This window comes from Motacilla alba, chromosome 1 (genome assembly GCF_015832195.1).
Source record: "Motacilla alba alba isolate MOTALB_02 chromosome 1, Motacilla_alba_V1.0_pri, whole genome shotgun sequence".
Taxonomy (NCBI): domain Eukaryota; kingdom Metazoa; phylum Chordata; class Aves; order Passeriformes; family Motacillidae; genus Motacilla; species Motacilla alba.
In genome coordinates, this window is record NC_052016.1 from 24,515,007 (window position 1) to 24,535,263 (window position 20,257).

At 42.9% G+C, this 20,257-nt stretch overlaps 1 protein-coding gene across 1 annotated transcript in view; it reads right to left on the reverse strand.

Annotated features, from left to right (window-relative positions):
- Nucleotides 1-4,841: 4,841 nt before the first annotated feature.
- Nucleotides 4,842-20,257, reverse strand: part of WNT11 (Wnt family member 11) — a 52,018-nt gene continuing 36,602 nt past the window's right edge. The window contains exon 6 of the mRNA XM_038149275.1: nucleotides 4,842-5,174. Coding sequence (XP_038005203.1) covers nucleotides 5,165-5,174 — 10 coding nt within the window. The 3' untranslated portion in view covers nucleotides 4,842-5,164. The remainder of the gene's footprint in view (nucleotides 5,175-20,257) is intronic.

Genomic DNA, 20,257 nt, shown 5'->3' on the forward strand with positions numbered 1-20,257 from the left:
AAGAGAGTGAAAGAAAGTACAAGATGGGAAGGAAGAGACCAAAACCCAGAGTATACCTTTCTGACAAGCGAGAGACCTTGTAGAATATCTTTCTGGGGTCCTTTCCAGAACCGGACTATTTTCTTGGAACAAAACATGAATATGTAAGAGACTTTCATATGCTGATATATAAAAGAAATGTATAAGAAAGCAGCTCTTTGAAGCCACGAGTATATTTGCATGTTGCACATACAAGCTTCAGATGCAGATATAAGAGATTACAGACCTGCTGAGACTTGATCAGAGGGGCAGAGAAGGAAAGACAGGCCATGAGCTAGCAGTGGAAAAGGAAACATATGCAAAATACCCCCACAAGAAAGACATTCTGGAGAATTTCCTGTTCTAAAAGCAAAGGTCAGTCCCAGCTGACTTTAGGAAATTCATTTAAAAAGTCAAGGCCTTTGCATCAAAGGGTGAAATCTCTGCTCCAGCTAGACCAGCTGGTCCACTGCTTGACCTCACCCCTCTGTGAGCAAGCTACGGGCCCTACATTACCTATAGATTCAATAGCTAAACCACAGAATAGGTAGAGACAGAGAAACTGAACTTGACATTTAGTCATGTAATAATTCAAAAGTAGTAAGTATTCAGCTGATCTCCCTCCAAAAGCTGTTGCTTTAAAAAATGCATAGCATAAAAAGAGATAATAAAGGGAGCATGGTGGAATGTGATGTTTGAGATTTATACTATCACCTATTTGTATTTCCAATTTTCCTCTTGATAAAAAACAAAACAAAACAAAACAAAAATCTCCAAACCCAAAATCACGTGGAAGAGGGGATTTTACCAAAGGTAACATCTGCCCAGGAGAATGTAACATAATAGCATGCTTCAACCAGTTTTGGGCATGGAGGGATCTCTAATTGTCGGAAATGGTCAAATAGGGAAGGACAGCAATGGAAAAAGAAAGGATTAGGTCTGACTCTTGAAACTCCCTGTTTATACTTGAACTCTGACATCTGGTAAAAGCAGATTTGCTGGAGGGTAAGTGAAGAGCGTTATGGTACAAAAGAAGAGGAAAAATGTATGGTCTGGGAGTAATTTATTGCTTGTGTTATAAGATTAAGGAGATTTGACAGATTCCTTCCCTGGAGTTCCTTGTTCCAAGTGCAGGTTTTTGGAGGCTGGTGTAGAAAAACAATCCATCTCTCTGGCTGGTTTTTGTATACGCATCTATCTGCCTGACTGTCAGTCATGGTCTTTAGATCTAAACATAATTTCCTTATTCAGTTGGACGATGGGGTGTGCAGGAAAGTGATAATCTGCAAGGCACTGAAAGCTGCATGGCATTGAAAAAAAATCCCTTTCCCTTCCAATCTGTTAGATTGATGGACCAGAAAGGATATTGAATCCATCATCCTGGCTATGTGTGTTTAGTATTAATGGAATATGAAACACATTTGGGTCCCATCTGTTGGGAAATTCAGATGAAAGTTTCCTTTCTGGATGTCTCATTTTCACAAACACCAAAACCCTGCATGGTGACGGAACCTGAAAGAACTGTGCTGTTACTTGGTGTGAGGATTGCGCAGCTAGGATTTGGCTCCATTAATAAGCATTGTGTTCAGAAAATCCTCCTCTCTAGGACTGTGTATACTCTACCATGAAAGTGAAGAAGCAAAGGTCTGCAAACTCGTGAATGATGATTTTTCACACTCATTTAAGATGCTTTGATTTTCACAGGGTACAAAGTGGAAGTTTCAACCTCTGAAACTTGATGCACCTTCAACAGCAGTGTTTTGTGTCTCCAGTTTGGCTCTACTCATTTCATTCAATTAAGTCCACATAATGCAGACATCTTGAACCTAAAACCAGTCTTTTGAAATTGACCTTCTTATTTCAGACAGGCAATATGTGCCAAAGGGCAGCAGCACTGATGAAGCCCTGGTCATACAGCAGATAGCTGCAAAACCTATTTTGACTTCAGAGAAGAAGGAATGAAACTGTTTCCTACCTACTGTTAATTTACTAATTTCAGGCAAACCTGTGTTCCTCAGTCATCCTCCTTGCCTTGTTGTTTTTGTCCAGCTGGACTTTACAAAGCAGGGATGCTTTTTATGCATTGCTCGTGCTTGCCAAGTAGAAGGGACAGTCCCTGCCAGTCCTGTGCATCCACTAGTTCCGAAATCATCTTGAACAACAACAATGTAACATTTCAACACTTACTTCATGCAACTCCATTAGTGAAATATTCTGAAACATTAGCTTGCACAAAGGATCTATTCAGCTCTGTTTTTTATAAAATTGGTGGGCTTTAGCCCATAAATTTCATGTTTTCCAAAGAGGTATTCCAAGAGGACATGAGAAATGCACATAATGCCCAACATTGATTTACACACAATACTGACATGGGCAAAAATTAAGTTACCCCTTTGTTGTCTATTTCCGTCCCTGTTTAAGGCAATATTTCTAGGAGCTCCTAGCTGGGAGAAGTTGGTGGTGGTCATGTGCCGAAGTTTATAGCTGGTCCATATTCCCAGCTGATATGAAGCAGGGAGGTTGCATTGCTGCCTATGGAGCTACACCCTGGTCTAGTTCTGTTTGAACAGTTTCTGCTGTCACCTTTGGATGGTTTTCTTCCAGTCTCAGGCATAAAAAGCCTTAGCCTAGTTCTGTTTGAACAGTTTCTGCTATCACCTTTGGATGGTTTTCTTCCAGTCTCAGGCATAAAAAGCATATTTCATAACAGGCATTTTGTATAAGCCTAACTTCTATTTTTAAATATCATGGCTAGGATCTGCCTGAAAGGCAGTCACTGGAAAGCAAGCTCAGCACACACTGTACTGTCTGTAGCCTGGACAGAACATCACCACTAAAATGGGGTTGTTTCCATGTCCCCAGTTTTCTCCTTCTGCATCTAGGATGATGTGAAGACCGGCTTGGTATTTCAAAGATTCAGGCTCAATGTCTCACCTTGTCACTCACTTCAAGGGTGATCTTGGACAAAGTGCTTCATCTTCATTCCCTTTCTGGGACAATAATAGTAAAATCAAGAGCTCATGTCACAAAGTATTCAACATCTTGAGTGAATATCTCAGACATGGATCTGCTGAGTGAGTTCAAGGGAGGCCAAAAAATTTATCTGAGAGCTGGAGCTTTTCTGCTCTGGAGATAGGCAGGGAGAGCTGGGGGTGTTCAGCCTGGAGAAAAGAAGGCTCTGGGGAAACCTTAGAGCCCCTGCCAGTGGCTAAAGGGGCTCCAAGAGAGCTGGAGAGGAACTTTGGACAAGGGCCTGGATGGACAGGACAATGGATAATGGCTGATGACATTCTGGCTGTTTCTGGAGCTGGGACGGGGATTAAACTGATGTTTTTACTTAAGGTTGAGACCTAAATTCTATCCTGCCAATTGCTCTTGGCCTCTTTTTTGGTCATTTCCTTGATCTGCAAGGTTTCCCTGCCCTTACTTGAAGGAAAAGAAATAACTGCAGTGTGGAAAAATACAGGGGGTCTGAGGAGCACCCTTCCCAGAACCAGTGTGATGCCAACATTGCTGCTTCGGCTGACATGACCCTCTTTGCTTGAATGTTCACATTGGGCTCTGTGGCTACTCTCCCTTCATTTCCAAAAAAGTCCTGGCTTGTCCACAGCTCTTGGTGAAAGCATTAACTGTAACCATATTAGGACAGGGGTCTGACTGAAGCCAGCAGTGACACAGCTGAGTGATGACACCCTGTCTTCTGTGACAAAGGCTCCTTCCCTCATTTCAGGTAACAATGGTGAGGTTTTTATTCATGAATAAGCAAGTTTCCAGAGGACAAGAAGCAGTGAAATCAGCTCAGGCTCAGCTCTTTGGGGATACAGAAATTCATGCTAAATGGGATCCATTCCACAACTGTTAGCGTAAATTTAACAGTTTCTGGTTTAAGTGCCTGGAGATGTACATGCTTGTCAAATACTAATAATTTTACGTAAGTGATGACCCTTGTGTGACTTGCATAAACCTTGTCCAAACCCTTACACGTTTCAGAATCATTCAAGCCTTAATCTGACATCCTCTAATTGGAATATTCTTTCTGGCAGACTAAATATTAGCAGATTCCCTTTCCCTGACGCTGCAGGCAAGCGCTGGAGTCTCAGCACTGACATTGTCCTGGCACTGTGTCCTGGGTATCTCCCCTAGGGAAGGTGATAATGGATTTGGGCATTATCTGGATTAGATTACCATCAGATCTTCTGGCATCTGTCCCATTCTTTCTTTCTGCTGTTCCATTTTCCCATTATCCTTAAGGTTTTTCAAACAAAAGGAATACTTTTTATCAGCATCAGATTTTGAGGGAGACTGAGCCTGTGTAGAGTAACTTAAATTTTTCAAGCAATGCTGAGCTTGTTAAATTTTCAGGGCTACTTCTTTTGCCAGAGAGAGGTTATTGTGACGTAACTGTGGCAAAGACTCCAGGGTAGCATAGCTGCCAGCCACAGCTTTGGGCTGAGGTGGACAGCCCAAAAGAGAAGGTGCTACTGGAATCAGAGACATGTGGTTAGACTCAAAATAATTGCTTAATTTCCCATTTTGCTGTAGCTTGCCTTTATATCTTCTGCTGTCTCAGCTCCCTGGATGAAAACTAGAATGAATCCATCCTTTTTCCACCCTTTCATCTGCACTCCTCACTGCATATGTATGAGTTTTTCCCTAAATAATAATGTAGGAAAGGCTGCACTGGGTTATCCTTTCTTTCCTATCTTTGAGATGTAGAAACTCATGACAGGAATGATCAACCATGAATACAGTAAAAACTATTTTGGTGTTGCCCTCTTTTTGTTCCAGGACCTTAAAAGACACTAATTTTCCATCCTCCTTCCATTGCTGGCATTTTTTTATTGAGGCAGTAGGCTCAACATCTGAGGAAATGGTGGTGACACACGGTGACTTTCGGGTTATCCTTGCAGAGCCAGGAGCTGGACTTCAATAATCCTTGTGGGTCTCTTTCAACTCAGGAAGATTTTGTGACTGCATGCTGGGTGCTCCTGTAAGAAGTGCAATGGAGAATCCCAAAGGTCCCTCCACGTCAGCAGCCAGATGGATCAGTTGCTTTCATCTCTTTTCAAGCCAGACATACAGCACAGCTGGTTCCGGATCTCTTTTCCACCACTGCAGTATTTTCCAAAACTGTGTCCGAACTCTTTCATGGGTTGCTGGGGGCAAAATACAAATACACAATATCACTGACAGTCCCAGAAACAATGTAAGATGACTTGATTTCCATTTTCTCTATCAGCTTAAGCGCATGACTGCTCCTGGCATTTCTTTTTTCAGAGATGTTAAGAGTGACAGAAACTATAGAACTCCTAATTTGAACTTGAGTATACTGCAGAACAGATGCTCTCACCTCAAAACTGGTCTGAGCCCAGTGACATGGATTTGCTTAAAATATCTTTTCCTGAAGGCACCCTAATGATTGGCCAACACTAACCACTCCTTGATAGATCACCCTAGGCTGTCAACATCCCCCTTCAATTTACAAGGCTCACTTGCTTGTAACCAGTGTTTTTTTGGCTTCAGCTCCTAGCTGTTGGCTCTTGCTACTTCTTTTTTTTTTTAATGAGTAAAGCCCTGTGTTATCCCCTTGTGTTGGGCTAATATGATTGTAGCTGTTGCTGGAAGTGTGGAAGCAATTTTCTCCTCCGAACTTAGGACAGCTCCTACCCCATATCATGCCCAATTAAGAGTTCCAGAATCAGCAAAATGGGCTAGGTTTGAACCAGCACAGCCCAGAATTTGCCAGAAGAGATATCCTTTTTTTCACAAAACTCTTACCCAGCAATAAACTCACAGTCAGTTTTCTTTCTCAGGAGTCAATAGTACAAATTCAGGATTTCTACTCATGAATTTATTTGAACATGTACCTAAGGAAGCCTCTGAAGTGTTTTACCAGAACTATGGGTACTTAAACAAGTCTTCATCTACTCTCTTCTGAAAGCAGTAAGACTGAGGCAAGGTTAAATCCCTGCTGTATCAGACTAATGCTACCCAGAAAACACGGCAGTGAGAAAAGACTATTACTTCTCTGCTGTCATAGAATCATTGAATGATTTAGGTTGGAAGACACCATGAAGATAACCTTCCAACCCCCCTGCCATGGCAGGAACACCTTCCACTAGACCAGCTTACTCCAAACCCTGTTCAACCTGGCCTTCAAAAATTTCCAGGGGTGGGACATCCACAGCTTCTCTGGGCGACCTGTGCCTTACCACCCTCACAGGGAAGAATTTTCTCCCAATATCCTATCTAACCCTGCTCTCTGTCAATTTGAAACCATGCCCCCTTGTTGTGTCACTGCATGTCCTTGTCAAAAGACCCTCTCCAACTCTCTTTTAGCCCCTCTTTGGGTTTCAATTAATCTTCTCACTCTGTGCTTCAATGACATTCCAGATAACCTGGCAGTTTTGTCAATGGTCAGACAGGGGTGGGAGATGTTTACAATTGTGTTTCTGAGCACCAGGAGCCCTATGGTTCCACCTCACATATTGCCTGGCATCCTTGTAGTGGGTATGCTTCTGCTGTTCTTTTAACCATCCTCCCTCTCAGATGAACCTCCAGTGTTGTCCAAAGCCTACTGAAGTGAAACATGTTTTTTAATCAACTTCAACAGGCTTCAGCTCAGGCTTCCAGTATATGTGTCTCTCACTTCCAAATGCAGCTACCCCAGTTCAGAAACTGTGTGTCTGAAAGCTCCTGGCATCCGTGTCCTGCAGCGAAGGCTGTTCATCCCTGAGCCGTGTAGCCAAGGACTTCATATCCTGAGTAAGGTCATCATCTGGCTGTATGAGTGTCTCCATCCGAACTGCCAGCATCAGCACCTTGTCCATACGCAACTTTAACCTTGGTCAGTGCAGCAGTGTGGCTGTGCTGGTCAGGACTGAAGCTGCAATGTGGGGTTTTCTGGGGGCCCACCCTACAGCTCTGCACCCCCTTTCTCTCCTGTCATATACACATATAAACACATATGCGTATGCAGAGCTGTGTGTATTTCCTGGCTTTGTTCCAACAAGCAGAAAATAAAAAGTGGAAACCTCTGGTCTAATCTGCAGGGACAGGATTCCTGAATTAATAAGTCTTCAATACCTAATTCACCTCCCTGTCCTCAGCAGCAAGCATAATGATTCCCTCATTGCCTCTAACAAAAGCAATAAAAAGAAAAAAAAAATAGAAAATTCCTGAACAATTTTTTTAACTGTAATTTTTTCACTTTTCTTCTAATATCAGTAAGTGGGGGTACTTCCATACTCTTAAAATTAAAACAATCCAGACAAACAATATGTCGAGCTTTGTCCTGCTTCCTGCTGCAATTATTCCTAATGTTTGGCCTCAGATCAGAGGCAGCAGCAATCTCTAGAAATATGACAGCGGAGCAAAGAGCTCTTTCCAACAGAAACGCCTCCTGAATCATGTCAGGAATTTATGAGGCTGAGAATGGGCCAAGACTTAAATATGTTCTGGAACAAATGGCATTGCATAGGTGCTTCTGATCAGCTTTACAGTGGTGGGATGAAGATGGAATCCTCCAGATGGAGGAGTGGAAGGTTATTTATTGATTTTAAAAAATAATAAATTAAAGCTGAGAGTGACAAGAACAGGAATTGGTATTTTAAAACTCAGGCTCTACCAGACAGAGCCAGCAAGGAAAAAGCTTTAACAAGTGTAGATTCCACTGCATCATGTGTGTGTGTGTGTGTGTGTGTGTACTATTGTTACTGCTAAATCTCCCTAGACCACTTTGTGCCTGGTACGTAGGAAGAAGCGATACCCACACTACAACCTTTTCCCGTCCAAATTTTATTGTCCTGGGGATATGCATGCTGATTTGGTGCCTGCTGTCATTACAGCCCATTTGGACAAGGTTTCATCCAGTGGGTTTTGTTCAGTGTCTGCCTCCCATCAAGTGTAAAGTAAAATATTTTGCCCATCTGAGACCACATTGGGTTAGACAGAATTCTCAGAGTCACATCAGCTCTTTATACCTCAATAAACAAAATGAGGGAGGAAGAGCTGTAAGGAGGTAGGCTGGCATCTGGTCTCCACTCACCAGCTTGGAAGGTGCAGCACTGAGAAATATTGGAAGTTGCAAACGAAGTATGAAAATATGTATTTTCTTTTACTGCACTTGTTTGACTTTTCACCACATTTTCCTGAATCATATATTCAATGCTGATATTCAGTGCTTCAAGTCACAGATCTCACTTGTGCACCAGTCCAAACAGACCAAAGCTGTCTTTGGTCAATTCAATAAGAAAATTGAATACAGAGTGACTGCACAGTTGCAGATAAGGATTTTCCAGGGGTGAACTCTTGATTCAGATTTTTGGGCAGGGACACCTGGGTTATAATGTGCTGAATTTGGCTGGGGTTGAGTTAATTTTCATCACAGTAGCACAACCTATGCTTTGGATTAGTCCTGCAAACAGTCCTGATAACACAGGGATGTTTCCATTATTGCCAAGACAGACTTAGGCAGAATCAAAGCCTTTCCTTCTCCCCACTCCACTGGTGAGAAGACTGGGGGTGCACAGGGAGCTGGGAGGGGACATAGCCTGGACAGCTGACCCCAGCTGACCCAAGGGGTATCCCAGACCATATGGTATCATCCTTAGCATATAAGGCAGGGGTAAGAAAAAGGAAATGGCAGGAGTATAAGTGCCACAAAATTTACCAGAGGAGTGAAACATCTCTTTTATGGAGACAGGCTGAGGGAGGGTAGAGGGAAGAGGAGAGGGAAGGAGAGGGAAGGCGAAGCGAGGCAAGGCGAGGCAGCTCCAGGGAGACCTTAGAGGCCTTTCCAGTGCCTAAAGAGGCTCCAAGAGACCTGGAGAGGGACTTCAGACAAGGGCCTGGAGTGACAAGGCAAGGGGCAATGGCTTCCTGCTGACAGAGGGCTGGGTTAGAAGGGATATTATTATCTCAATCCATTAGTTTCCTCTTTTACCTTTCCAGTTCATTCTCCTACCCCACTGGCTGTATGGTGCTTGCTTGCTGAATGACATTAAACCACAACATAAGTTTTGGGCCAGACTCCATGACCTTTGAAGGGCCTGTGACATTCCCAAAGACCCTATTTAACATTTTGTAAAGACACCACTCCCAGATGTCAAACCCAAAAGAGATATATCGTATGTTGACCAATGTAGCAGCCTTGCATGCACAGAGAGTACAGGGGTCATGGAAAACTCATGTCCTCTGTGAATTCTTGGACCAATTTGCTGATTGCCATGACAAACTAACATATGGTGCAGCACCAACTACACGGCTTCTACAGTCAATGGAAGGAGAGGGCAATTGCAAGAGGACAGTTTATTCACCACAGATAAATAGTGAAGGTAAGAGAATAGGTGAATGTGGAGAACATTTTTGTCTATATGACAATGCTTGGAAGCAATGCCTGTCCTTGGCTTCTCACTTATATGCCAGCTCAGGGATGTGATACAAACTATTTTTCACACTGTCCATGCTGTTTGTAATATATATGATGAGGAGAACTTGAAGGAAAAAGGAAGAGATCTCTTTATAAATACATAAGGATATCCTACAGAGCCATAAGGAAGTACATATTTAACAGAGGGACATAAGCAGCAAAAAAGGGGAATATTTGTTAAAGTAGCTCTTAAGGCTAAAAGCTCCTTCAGCTTCAGCAGGAGTTCCAGAGAATGAAATGTGGGTCTGGTACTTTAGCATTTGAATACAATAGAACTGTACCCAAGACTTGCTTGTGCCAGAAGCCAGGATGGTATTGCAAAGGAAAGAGTCATTACTTGCCTTTATGAATACTTTTTCAAACAATTGTTTCTGACAATAGCTGGGTAGGACACTAACTGTGTATATAGGGTCTAATTTAGTCATTTTTTGATCATTACTTTTGTAAGGACAAGGCTCTGTGTAGAGATGATTTTTCAAAGTGACTCTCCCCAGCTTGTGAAGATTTAATTTCATTCTCCTGTGGAGGCAGATGAAGTCAGTGTCAGCCCAGAAAGTGTCAGCCCCAGCTCACACCTACACAGCCTGCAGGGCTGTGCTGTATACTCATGTCTTCTCCAGCCCCTCTGCACATAAGCTGCCAATATTTAGACTTGGCTCTCTTTCACTGATGTGTAGCTTAAACCCTCATCTGTGTGACCCCTGACTTTTGCCTCAAACCTTACACCTTGTATATCATTACTGAGTTCCTGTCCCATCATTCCTGGGCCTCCTTTGGACTTTTCCATCTGCTTCACTGGAAATGGAGCTCCCATTTTTTCCAATATTCTTCCACCCAGCTTTGTAATTGCTGGGACTAGTCCATAATGCATAATATTCCTCTTCATGCTTCTTCCAGGTAGGCCTTTATTTAATTTTGGTTTGCATATCAGATCATTGTCTGGATTGTTGTGTGACTAAGCCCTGGACAATAATAAGATTCTGTGCATTCAAAATTTGGCTTCAAATGTTGCAGTTTAAACACAACAACTTTTGTCACCTTTGACAGCTTTTATTGTTGTTTCCTTCAATGCTGGTCAATATTAACATAATAAAGTCTTTTTGATGCTACAATGCAGTCATGTCTTTGGAAACAAGTCCTGAGTCTCTTGAGAATGCCTCTTAATATGAAAGAAATATCTGAATTTCCTTAATTTGTGCAGGGATTTCCCTTTCAGTAGCCTGGCTGGCCTTGGTGGAATACTATCAAAAAGAAACACTGTGCCCTGTTATTTGCTCCTTTCTCTTTGTGCTTCAGAGGTCAAGATTGTATAAGCTGCAGCTCTGCTAAAATGGAGGAAAATCTGATAATCACTGTAAAGGTACAATAGAAGATGCAGTTGGATTTTTGTAGGGGAAGCAGCTGTGGGCTCTGTTGTGAATGGGTAGGATTTGGGGAGATTCCTAAAGACTGGGAATATGTGTGGTATTTCTGAAGTGCAACATACCTGGCAGATAGAGCATGAACAATGTTTATTATAGTAATAACACATGGCCTCCAAGAGTAGAGCACTGTACAGAAAGCAGACACTCAGGGGCTTGTAAGTCTGCTGGCATACGTTTTGGATGCTAGTTCAAATCCAGCCTGGTTTGTCAGCAGTGAAAACCTGCCATGGCCTCACTACCTAGAGTCAGTAAGGAGACACATGTCCATTTTATAAAAGCCAGAGTTGCCCTATATGATTTCCTTGTCAGCAGAGAGATGGGTGCTGAAGGAGATGCTTTCTTCAGGCTCCTTCAGGCAAGAGAGGCTTTTCCTCTTTCACATTATTTCTGAAGACATATAAAGCCTCTCATATTGTTCGACTGAGACACATCATTCTGACCCTTGCAGATGAACTCAGCAGGGAAGCAGCCTTGTTTGCCCTATCTGACCAGAGATCTCCAGAGACACCTCCCCCAAGGATGCCTGAACATAAAATATGGGCACAGCTGTCTTCTTTGAGGTGGGCTATGCAAATTGTAGGAGTCTCACACCGATACTTGCAGAGGTAAGACAGTAGTGTCCTTGTAATCTCAGGGGTGAAAAGAAAAGGATCATGAAGCAGACTGACTGGGAGATGAGTTGTTAGCTTTCACACCTCCACAGGCTGGCTCTTCCAGGCAACAAAGTTGTGTCAAAAGATGCAAATTGATCAAGTCACAGCCTGGATTCCTTTTCCAGTAGTGAGTTTTCAGTCATTTGCTCATTAAGCAAACAGACCCCAAAGTCTTCCAGGTTTCTATACCAGTCTATTGCCTAAGGCTCCTACCTATCCACCTGCCTCTTCCTTCATAGCTAAGTCACTCATCTTCCTGTAGACCACATCCAGGCTGTTGAACTGATTTGGATAACAAGCACTATGGCAGAAGGTCCATTCACATATATAATAGCATATCTGTGCTCATTCTGCGCGAGGCCTAGAGGTTTGCTATAAGACCTGCAGCAATGTCAAGATACACCTAGAATGTTAAACCCATGCATTCTGGTTTAAAGACAAGCTGGGTTTTCTTTCTTGAGGAGCAATCCATATCTACTGCCCCTTTGTGGAGGTGAAACTCACCATTTGTGAATAGCTTGGTGCTGGGGCTCAAAGTCACCACCCAGTTATGGGAGCCTATATGACATTGCTGCAGGTTGGCTGAGGTCTAGGAACTCAATGCGTACTCTCCATGCAAGGCAAGCAGAAGTAGGACACTTCTGCATAGTAAGCTGGGTTGCTGTGAATGACCTCCCATTTGGCTGCCACGGTTTACCCTACATTTGATAACCCTATTGTATAACTTGGTTGTGCTGGGGACTTAATCAGGAGTATTTGTGGAAAGTAGTTGGGTTTATAGTTTTGCCGTGTGTCTTACCAAAGGAAGATTTCTTGGAGCTGCAATTTTCATCACATAAAAGGGAAGTGGGAAGTTGGATAAATATACATCTCACAAACTATTTCCAGTGTCTTTACTGGCAAAAGTCTTTCTTGCCTTCTAAGGACATGGTTCCTCTAAATCCACAATAATTTCTTCTGTAGTACTAAAGCAAAAAGGGTTGTGCTTCCATTTGCCTTGAAGTCCAGTTGTGCAGCTTGGTTTTTATTGCCACACACAGCTCAGGGTTGCCAGCATACTGCCTAGTCCACAGCACACGGCATTTGGCATTTGGCCTCCCCCAAGTCCTGTGTGATGCCTCATGGCTCTAGTTCACAGTAATTATTGAAGGAGGAGTGGAGGGGAGGTTCAGTTCAAAGTGTCTGAAATATTAAGTGGTCTGTGCTGCAGCCTGCCAGAGCTATGTTTTTATAACAAGAAATTGAGGGTAGGTGTTATGAGCTCTGAGATGTGGCATAAAGACCTGTGGGGGTATTTGAAGGTGCGAAGCTTGCTGGGACAGTATTGAAGTACTGCACAGGCCAAGAGGGAGCCAAAATTGGTAAGGTCTCATTAGCAACACCTACTCTACTAAATAAAGCTGATCGGGGCTGATTCGCTGGCCCTGAGGCATAGTGTCCCAGCTTAACTTGTGTCCAAACACCTCAGCTCTTCTTGACTGAGAGCAGGGTTTGGGAGTGAGCTAACAGCAAAGCTGCTTGGACAGCCAGTGCTCCAAGACCTGAGCCTATACCCTGGAACCTCTCTTACTTAGCAGTAAAGATACTCTCTAAATGCCAGGAATGAGTTCAGGGATATTGAAGCCAACTCCTCTATGGCTTAGAAGCAGCAAAGACCTTCTTATGGGGACTGCTAAGGACTTTAGATTGTGTTATAAAATTTGATCTGAAACTTAATGATTGCCCAGCTCTCCTTCATCAAACACAAGAGCAGCAGCACTGTTCACGTTCACGTACAAGGACACTCTAGAAGAGAAGACCATCACTTCTTCTGATAGTCCTTTACACAGGCCGTTCACACATACCACACCATTACTAAATAAGGCTATAATTAAAAAGTGTAATTTCACATGGGAGCTTCAGACTCAGAACTTCTCAGACAACGAAAAAGCATTCACTGATCTCCTGCCACTAAAACAAAGTGGATCCACATTCTTGGAGGTGCATGTTTCTCATTCCTGTTATAGCTGAATGATCCTCAAGCAGATAAGAAAGCAAAAATGTTATCTTGAAGGTAGGGCATAAAAGGGAAATACCACATGAAATATCATAAGAAAATGTCACATCAATAATCTGTGCCTTTCAAGTAAATCCTGTCCACACCACTAACAAAGGTCCCCTTGTTGAAGAAACTCAAATTTGGTACCATGTAACTCAACAGTTTTAAACAACATCATAACATACCTGTTATATCTTTTCAGCATCTTCCTTCCTTTGCTATGCAAAAGTTGGCTAATGCATCCCAAATGTTCCAGATGTTTTATGATCAAATACACATTAGCCTGGCTAGCTATCACTCAGAAAAAATGCTTGTTAGGTGGCTCTTAGTCATTACTTTTTTCTGCTCAGATATTAAACAGCCTCATCCACATAGTTCATAAAACATCTTCCCAGTCCTGCAGGCTGTTAAAATGTATGCCTGCAGACATTTACTGTCACATCTGGAAAAGTCTGTGCAATCATAATGACTTCAATACAGATTTCATCAGAAGACAAATGGAAATTAGGCTGGATTCACCCAATCCCTTGCAAGCCATTCCACACTAAGCACATAAGAGGTTATTCCCTCTGTTTCAGGGTCTGCACAAGTAGTGGTGCTACACTTCGTTTACATGTGAGTCTCCAGGAGCTGGATCAAGATGCCAGGTTGGAGTTATGCAATTTCCCCTATTCCAGCAATTCTGTCCCTGACTCTGGCTCTGCATATTTTGAATTCCTGAATGCCCCTGGGACCCAGTGCACAATTCCTTCTCTGGTATTTGCTAGCATGATAAAGTAATATTTTCTCCTATAGAAAGGAAGAAACACCAAGCCTGACTGTGACTTATTTAACAAGTGATTGTCCTAGACTGCAAGGTAATGTGCGTATTCTGTTTGCCAACTGTTAGAGGTGTGGCAGTCATCTTCTGTAAATTGGGCAGTTTTCTTTATCTCTTCCACAAGCCAATCCTCCCTCTGGGGAGACATCTGCTGTTAATGGTCCATTGAGTGTCACTGCATGACTGACAAAAATTATTTCATCCCATTGTAAGATGCTCCACCCAGAGGGAGGAGCCAAGCATTCCTAACTGGATAGAATCTGAGATCCTGGGACAGCAAGACAGCCTTTCCACTGGATTCCCAGAGGAAGACCAGGCCTGTCTACACCACCACTGGACCTTCAGAGGAAGACTACACTCTTCTACAAGATCACTGCTTCAACAGAGCCACATCTGCCACTCCAGGAGGACTGCAGCCACCATTCAATTGGACTGCTATCAACACCCTGACCAACAGGATGCCAGGTCGTATTCTGTCAGTGTTGGTTTGTATTATTGCATTATTTTATTATTATTTTCTTGCCTAGTAAAGAACTGTTATTCCTGCTCCCATATTTTTGCCTGAGAGCCTCCTTAATTTCAAAATTATAACAATTTGGAGGGAGTGGGTTTAGATTTTCCATTTCATGGGAGGTTCCTGCCTTCCTTAGCAGACACCTATCTTGTCAAACCAAGACAGTGATTTAGGTCAAGACACAGTTCCAGTGTTTGTTTTAGTGCTAATAAGGACTTGCTCTCTAGTTATCACAAAATCACAGAACTGTTTGAGTTAGAAGGGACCTTAAAGATCAACTTCTGACACCCTTGCCACGAGCAGAAACACCTTCTACGAGACCAGGTTGCTCCAAGAACTGTCCAACTTGTCCTTGAGCACTGCCAGGCATGGAGCAGCCACAGCTTCTCTGGGCAACTTGTGTCAGGGTCTCACCACCCTCACAGAGAAGAAGTTCTTCTCGATGTCTATTCTAAACTTGCCCTCTTATTCGTGAGCTGAGTTGCCCACTAATTCGTCTTCTTCTTTTCTAGTTGCCCTCACCACTGTGTTGGTAAAAATGCTGCAATGAATTGCCCATGATCCAATACACTGATATGGCTTAATGGTGGCTCCAGAACCTCACCAACACATACCTTTGTGGGCTGCTCTGGCAGTAGCTGTGGTTGGAAGAGAGCAGACCCTGAACAACCCCTGACTTGTGGCTGCACTGCTCCAGTTGACTGAGCACAGATCTACTGGAAGATGGTCATGCATTTTGCAATGTTATCTTTCAAATGGTCAAGGTTGCAGGGTCATATTTTCCTTGTAAATGTCTCAGTCTGTTACTGAGGCTGAAAACATGTGACTTTGGGGACTTTGCCTGTTAAAAGGCTGTTTCCACATATAAGATATATAGATCAGTGAAGACAACATGAAATTTTGTAAAACATAGAATCATAGAATATTCTCAGTTGGAAGGAATCCATAAGTATCATTGAAGTCCAACTCCTGGCCCTGCACAAGACCACCCCAAGAAATATACCATGTGTCACACCATTAAAAAACATAGAAATGTCTCTTCCTTTAAAAAAAGCCTCCAATGTCACAAATCTAGTATTGGAAACCTTTCTGAGTAAAGGTCATTTCTTTTGGTGAAGATAGGCAGGTTTCACTCCTAAGTTTGATTTTAAGCCAGGAAGGACAAAAGTCCTTTTCATGAAAATTTAAAAACTAGGAAAGAAGTACAAAGTTTACAAATTCCTTTTAATGCTCCTCCTTATTTTACCATCATTACTGGAAACCCACTGGACCTGAAACCTTTCTGGCTTGAAAACCAACCAGATGACATTTTAAAATACAGCTTGAGAAGCAATTAGTGAGTTTATTCCCTTCTTTTCCTTGGTTGTTCCACTTAGTTTTCTCCATGGTTTCTAATCCTCTGCCTTCCAGACCACCGTAAACTTACTACCCACCTTTTTGTGCACACAAAGGACCCAGACTTCCTACTCGTTTGTACAACGAGGTCACAGTCAAGTACACATGCTTAGCAAAACCCCACACAGGCTGTATGAGGAACTCTGCCTTGAGCCAACAGACACTCCTGATTCCCTTTGCAGATCCTTTCCTAGGGATGCAAAGCAGTGATAAAGTGATGTCTGCTTCCCCCTTGCCTCATCCCCCTCTCTTCTACCCACTTTGCAGGCCAGGCAGTCTGCAGGCTGTAAACTGTGCTAAGAAGAGGTCTGTAACTTTTAATATTCCTTCTCCTGGCAGGGAGCTTGGCCAGATCTCAGAGAAGAGGGCCCATGTTTCCAACCCGCTCTAGAAAACGTTACATCATCTGCTTGCCAGTGAGGAAGAAAACCACAGTACAAAGATCCCATCCGTTTTCTGTTTTGATGTGAAGCCAGAAAAGCTAGTTGGTTTTTCATTTCCCCAGATGCATGAGGAGCTCAGGTCCTCACTCTCCTATCCATGCAGCAGGAATGGAGGGTGCTAGAAACTGACAAGGTTTTGTGGTGCATGAAGGTCTTGCGGACTGATTCCCGAAACTCCTGCTTAGTTCTCAAGACAGATGGGCCTCTACTTCCCCTGCAGACTTTTTCTTGTGAAACCTGAAGTTCTCCATGCACCCAGGGGTGGGGCTAAGACCTCCACCTGAGGCCCAGACTTCAGGTGATTCTCATGCAATGAAACTCTCAGAAGTTTCTTCTTGAAACCACAGCTCCCAAAGTTAGCTGAGCTCCTGAGACAAGGAAACTGACCGCTTCTGGAGCATTTTGTGATCAGTCCCTGGTCCTCATTGTGTTCTCCTCTCTCTGAACAGCATATAAAGGGATTTCATAAAGGAGGAACAAGCACAATAGAAGTGCAGATGTTCCCTGAGGAGGGATAAAAGGAGAGACCTGCAGCCTGTGCGTTGCTTGACTCCAGACCACAGCTATAACAGGATATCCCTTTTCTGCCTCTGTTACACATCCTTGAGGATTATAAGAGTGATAGCTATGTGAAAATGAGAGGATGTCTGGGAAGGACATCCAGGAGGCAATAAGAGGTATCTGTTTCAGTACAAGAACCTTCTCTTGTAGAAGAAGGACTGAGGGACAACATATAAAGCTGTTGGGAGACAGGTTCAGGATACACAAAGTAGTTAGGTCTTTAGCCAACATCTGTTGGGATATAAGAAGGTGGCAGGAGCCCAAGGGGAGAATGTACAATTTCAGGAAAGGGAAATCAAAGGGTTACAAAATGCTTTAAGCTTCCAAGGCTACGTCTGTATTAAAGAGTCAACTAGAGCCAGAACAATGCCTCCAGCTCTGTTCCATGACTACATAAGAGTGCTTAAACCTTAGCTTACTCCCTATTGTGCCTGCACACTAGTGAGTCCCAGACAACATCCAGGCATGTTGGATACTAGCAAAGGGCAAGGACCATTGACAAAACTCAGTGGGGGTGAAGTAATCTGTTTAGGTGATAAAACCCATCTGGTTGAAAGTTCTGCTGTGCCACTTGCCATGGGCAGCCAGTGAATAGGATCCAGCCTGGTTTATTTGCTAGTCAAAGGCAGCCAAAGCTGCAGGTATCTCAGGGCTGTGCACAGGCACTGGAGTTTAAAAAAAGAAGTGTGATTTCCAACACGTGTCACTCTCTTTGGCAGTGCCTGTTGGCTGGACTGAGACATTCCCCTGTGAAACATTTCAGGCTGCTGTGATGCTGAGATGTCTCATTCAGGCATCAGTGGTCCTCATTTAACCATGCCCATCTGGCCTTGCTCCATCTGCTTGCAGGGCTGTGTCTCCAGTAGACCTTTCCCTCTTTCTCTGGTCCAGGGAAGTTTAAAAATAAGTATGATAGAAGCTGGGATGGCTACCCAAAGGAACATGGCACCTGTGACCAGAACACAGTGTCCCATTAGTACTTCACGCCTTCCATGACCAACAGACCTGTTTTGGTAGAAACAGTTTGTCTGATGGGGTTTCTGCAAGTGAGAATAATGTGGCCCATCTGGTAGCTCCAGAGCTGGGATTTAAGCCTAGCAGCTTGGTCAAAGCCCAAACAGAATGTTCAGACGTAGCTTGGACACCATATTTAAAGGATATTGTGGTTTTCCACTCTCAAGCATGCTCTTTTGAAGTCCTGGTTGTAACCAAGCACAAAGGATAGCAGGAAAATTAATTGGTGTTTCAGAGAAATTATTTTCTTTGACTTTCTATGCCATACATTTAGCATGTTTCAAAGGTGACTTAGCCAGAATTTTCTGAGTTTATTAGGTCCAAGAGTTTGGGATTATTATCACTAAATTAATTCAAATAATGAAGTTAATTCACCTAGCTCCACAAGGAATACTTTGTTTTTTTCTTCTAAGTATTCCAAATATAATTGATCATTTAGAAGACCAATGCTGAACATCTCTGGCAGTGTGCTACATAATTAAAGAAGATCTGGGCTGTTTTACACAAGGATGAAACATGTACCTGATGCCAGTTTCTAAAGGGAATCCAGGATGAATGAGCTCAATGACAGAACTAGCATATATAGGCAGATAGGATATTGTCCACCTTGGATGTTCTTGAAATCTCAACTCACTGCTGAAGTTTGCTGGAACTGGACATGGAGAAAAAGGCAGCATATGAAAGGATGGAGGTTGAACAAACATTACACATTCATGAAGATGGAAGAAGAATGTTAAAAAATACTCAAATCCTTAGCAAATTAGGGTCCAAAGTGCAGTTCTGCTAACTTACCAGAACTTTCCACTTCTCCTACAGCTCCTGGCTCTGAGAGGCAAATTCTGGCCAAGTTTGCTGGGAGATTTAGGATGTTGCCACTCCCGAGAGTTCATGCCTTTCCTAACCTTCTGCCAGGCCTAAGCTTACTGTATGAGAGGAGCAGAAAATTGTCATGGGTTCTCAGATGCTCCTAATCAGAGGTACATATATTCATTCTTACTCCTTGAATTAATTTGTCCCATGGACTGATCCATCAGTTTGGTGACAAAATTAAATACCCCAAATGCTGCATCCTATTTTTGTTCCTACTATACTGTCCTTCCCATCGTTTTCTATACTGGTAGGACACCTTCTTATCACCTGAGTAATCAGCCTGTGGGCTGCATCCATCCATCACAGTTCCAGATGCCTCTGGAGGCCCCTTATATCTCTGTAAAGCACAATGGGTTCCAGTGGGCCTTCCAGCTGTCAATGTCTTGTATGGGATATTCAGCACGTCAGCTTGGCCGTGATGTAGGAGGGAGCTCAGGCCATTATCACCCAGCTCCTGTCCTGCAAAGACAGTCCATCTTTTCACTTCTTTAATCATGTAAACAATGTGGGAACACAAAGGATAGGGGAAAAGAAAAAAACCCAAAACAATCAGGGCATAAAATACAACTGTATTTTTACAAAATGTTCTTCTGGCTAATGTAATACACAGTCCAGTACACTTTACAAGACAGGCCTTCAAAAATCTGCTACCAAGTACCAGAATTCCTGTGTTCAGCTGGTATAAATCATTGCTTCTGATTTACACTGAGAGGCAGGTCACAACTGCCTAATTAAATAGCTTCTCTTGGAGCAGAAAGCTAGACTTAATAGAACTGCAACTATGGATTACTTTATATAGCTGAGAGGCAGGTCACAATTGCCTAATTAAATAGCTTCTCTTTGAGCAGAAAGCTAAACTTTATAGAAGCGTAACTGTGGATTACTTTATATAGCTATTTGATGGGAAGAGAGAAAATGGAAGGAAAAATAAAAAAGCCAGGAAAAGCAAGCAAAAGCAGAAGAAAGAAAAGGGAAGAAAATAAGGAAAGACAAAAAGAAAAAGTGAGAGAAACTACTTTATATATTTTGAGAGCTCAGTTCCTTTCATTATGAAAGAATGGGAAAGTTTGGGAAGCC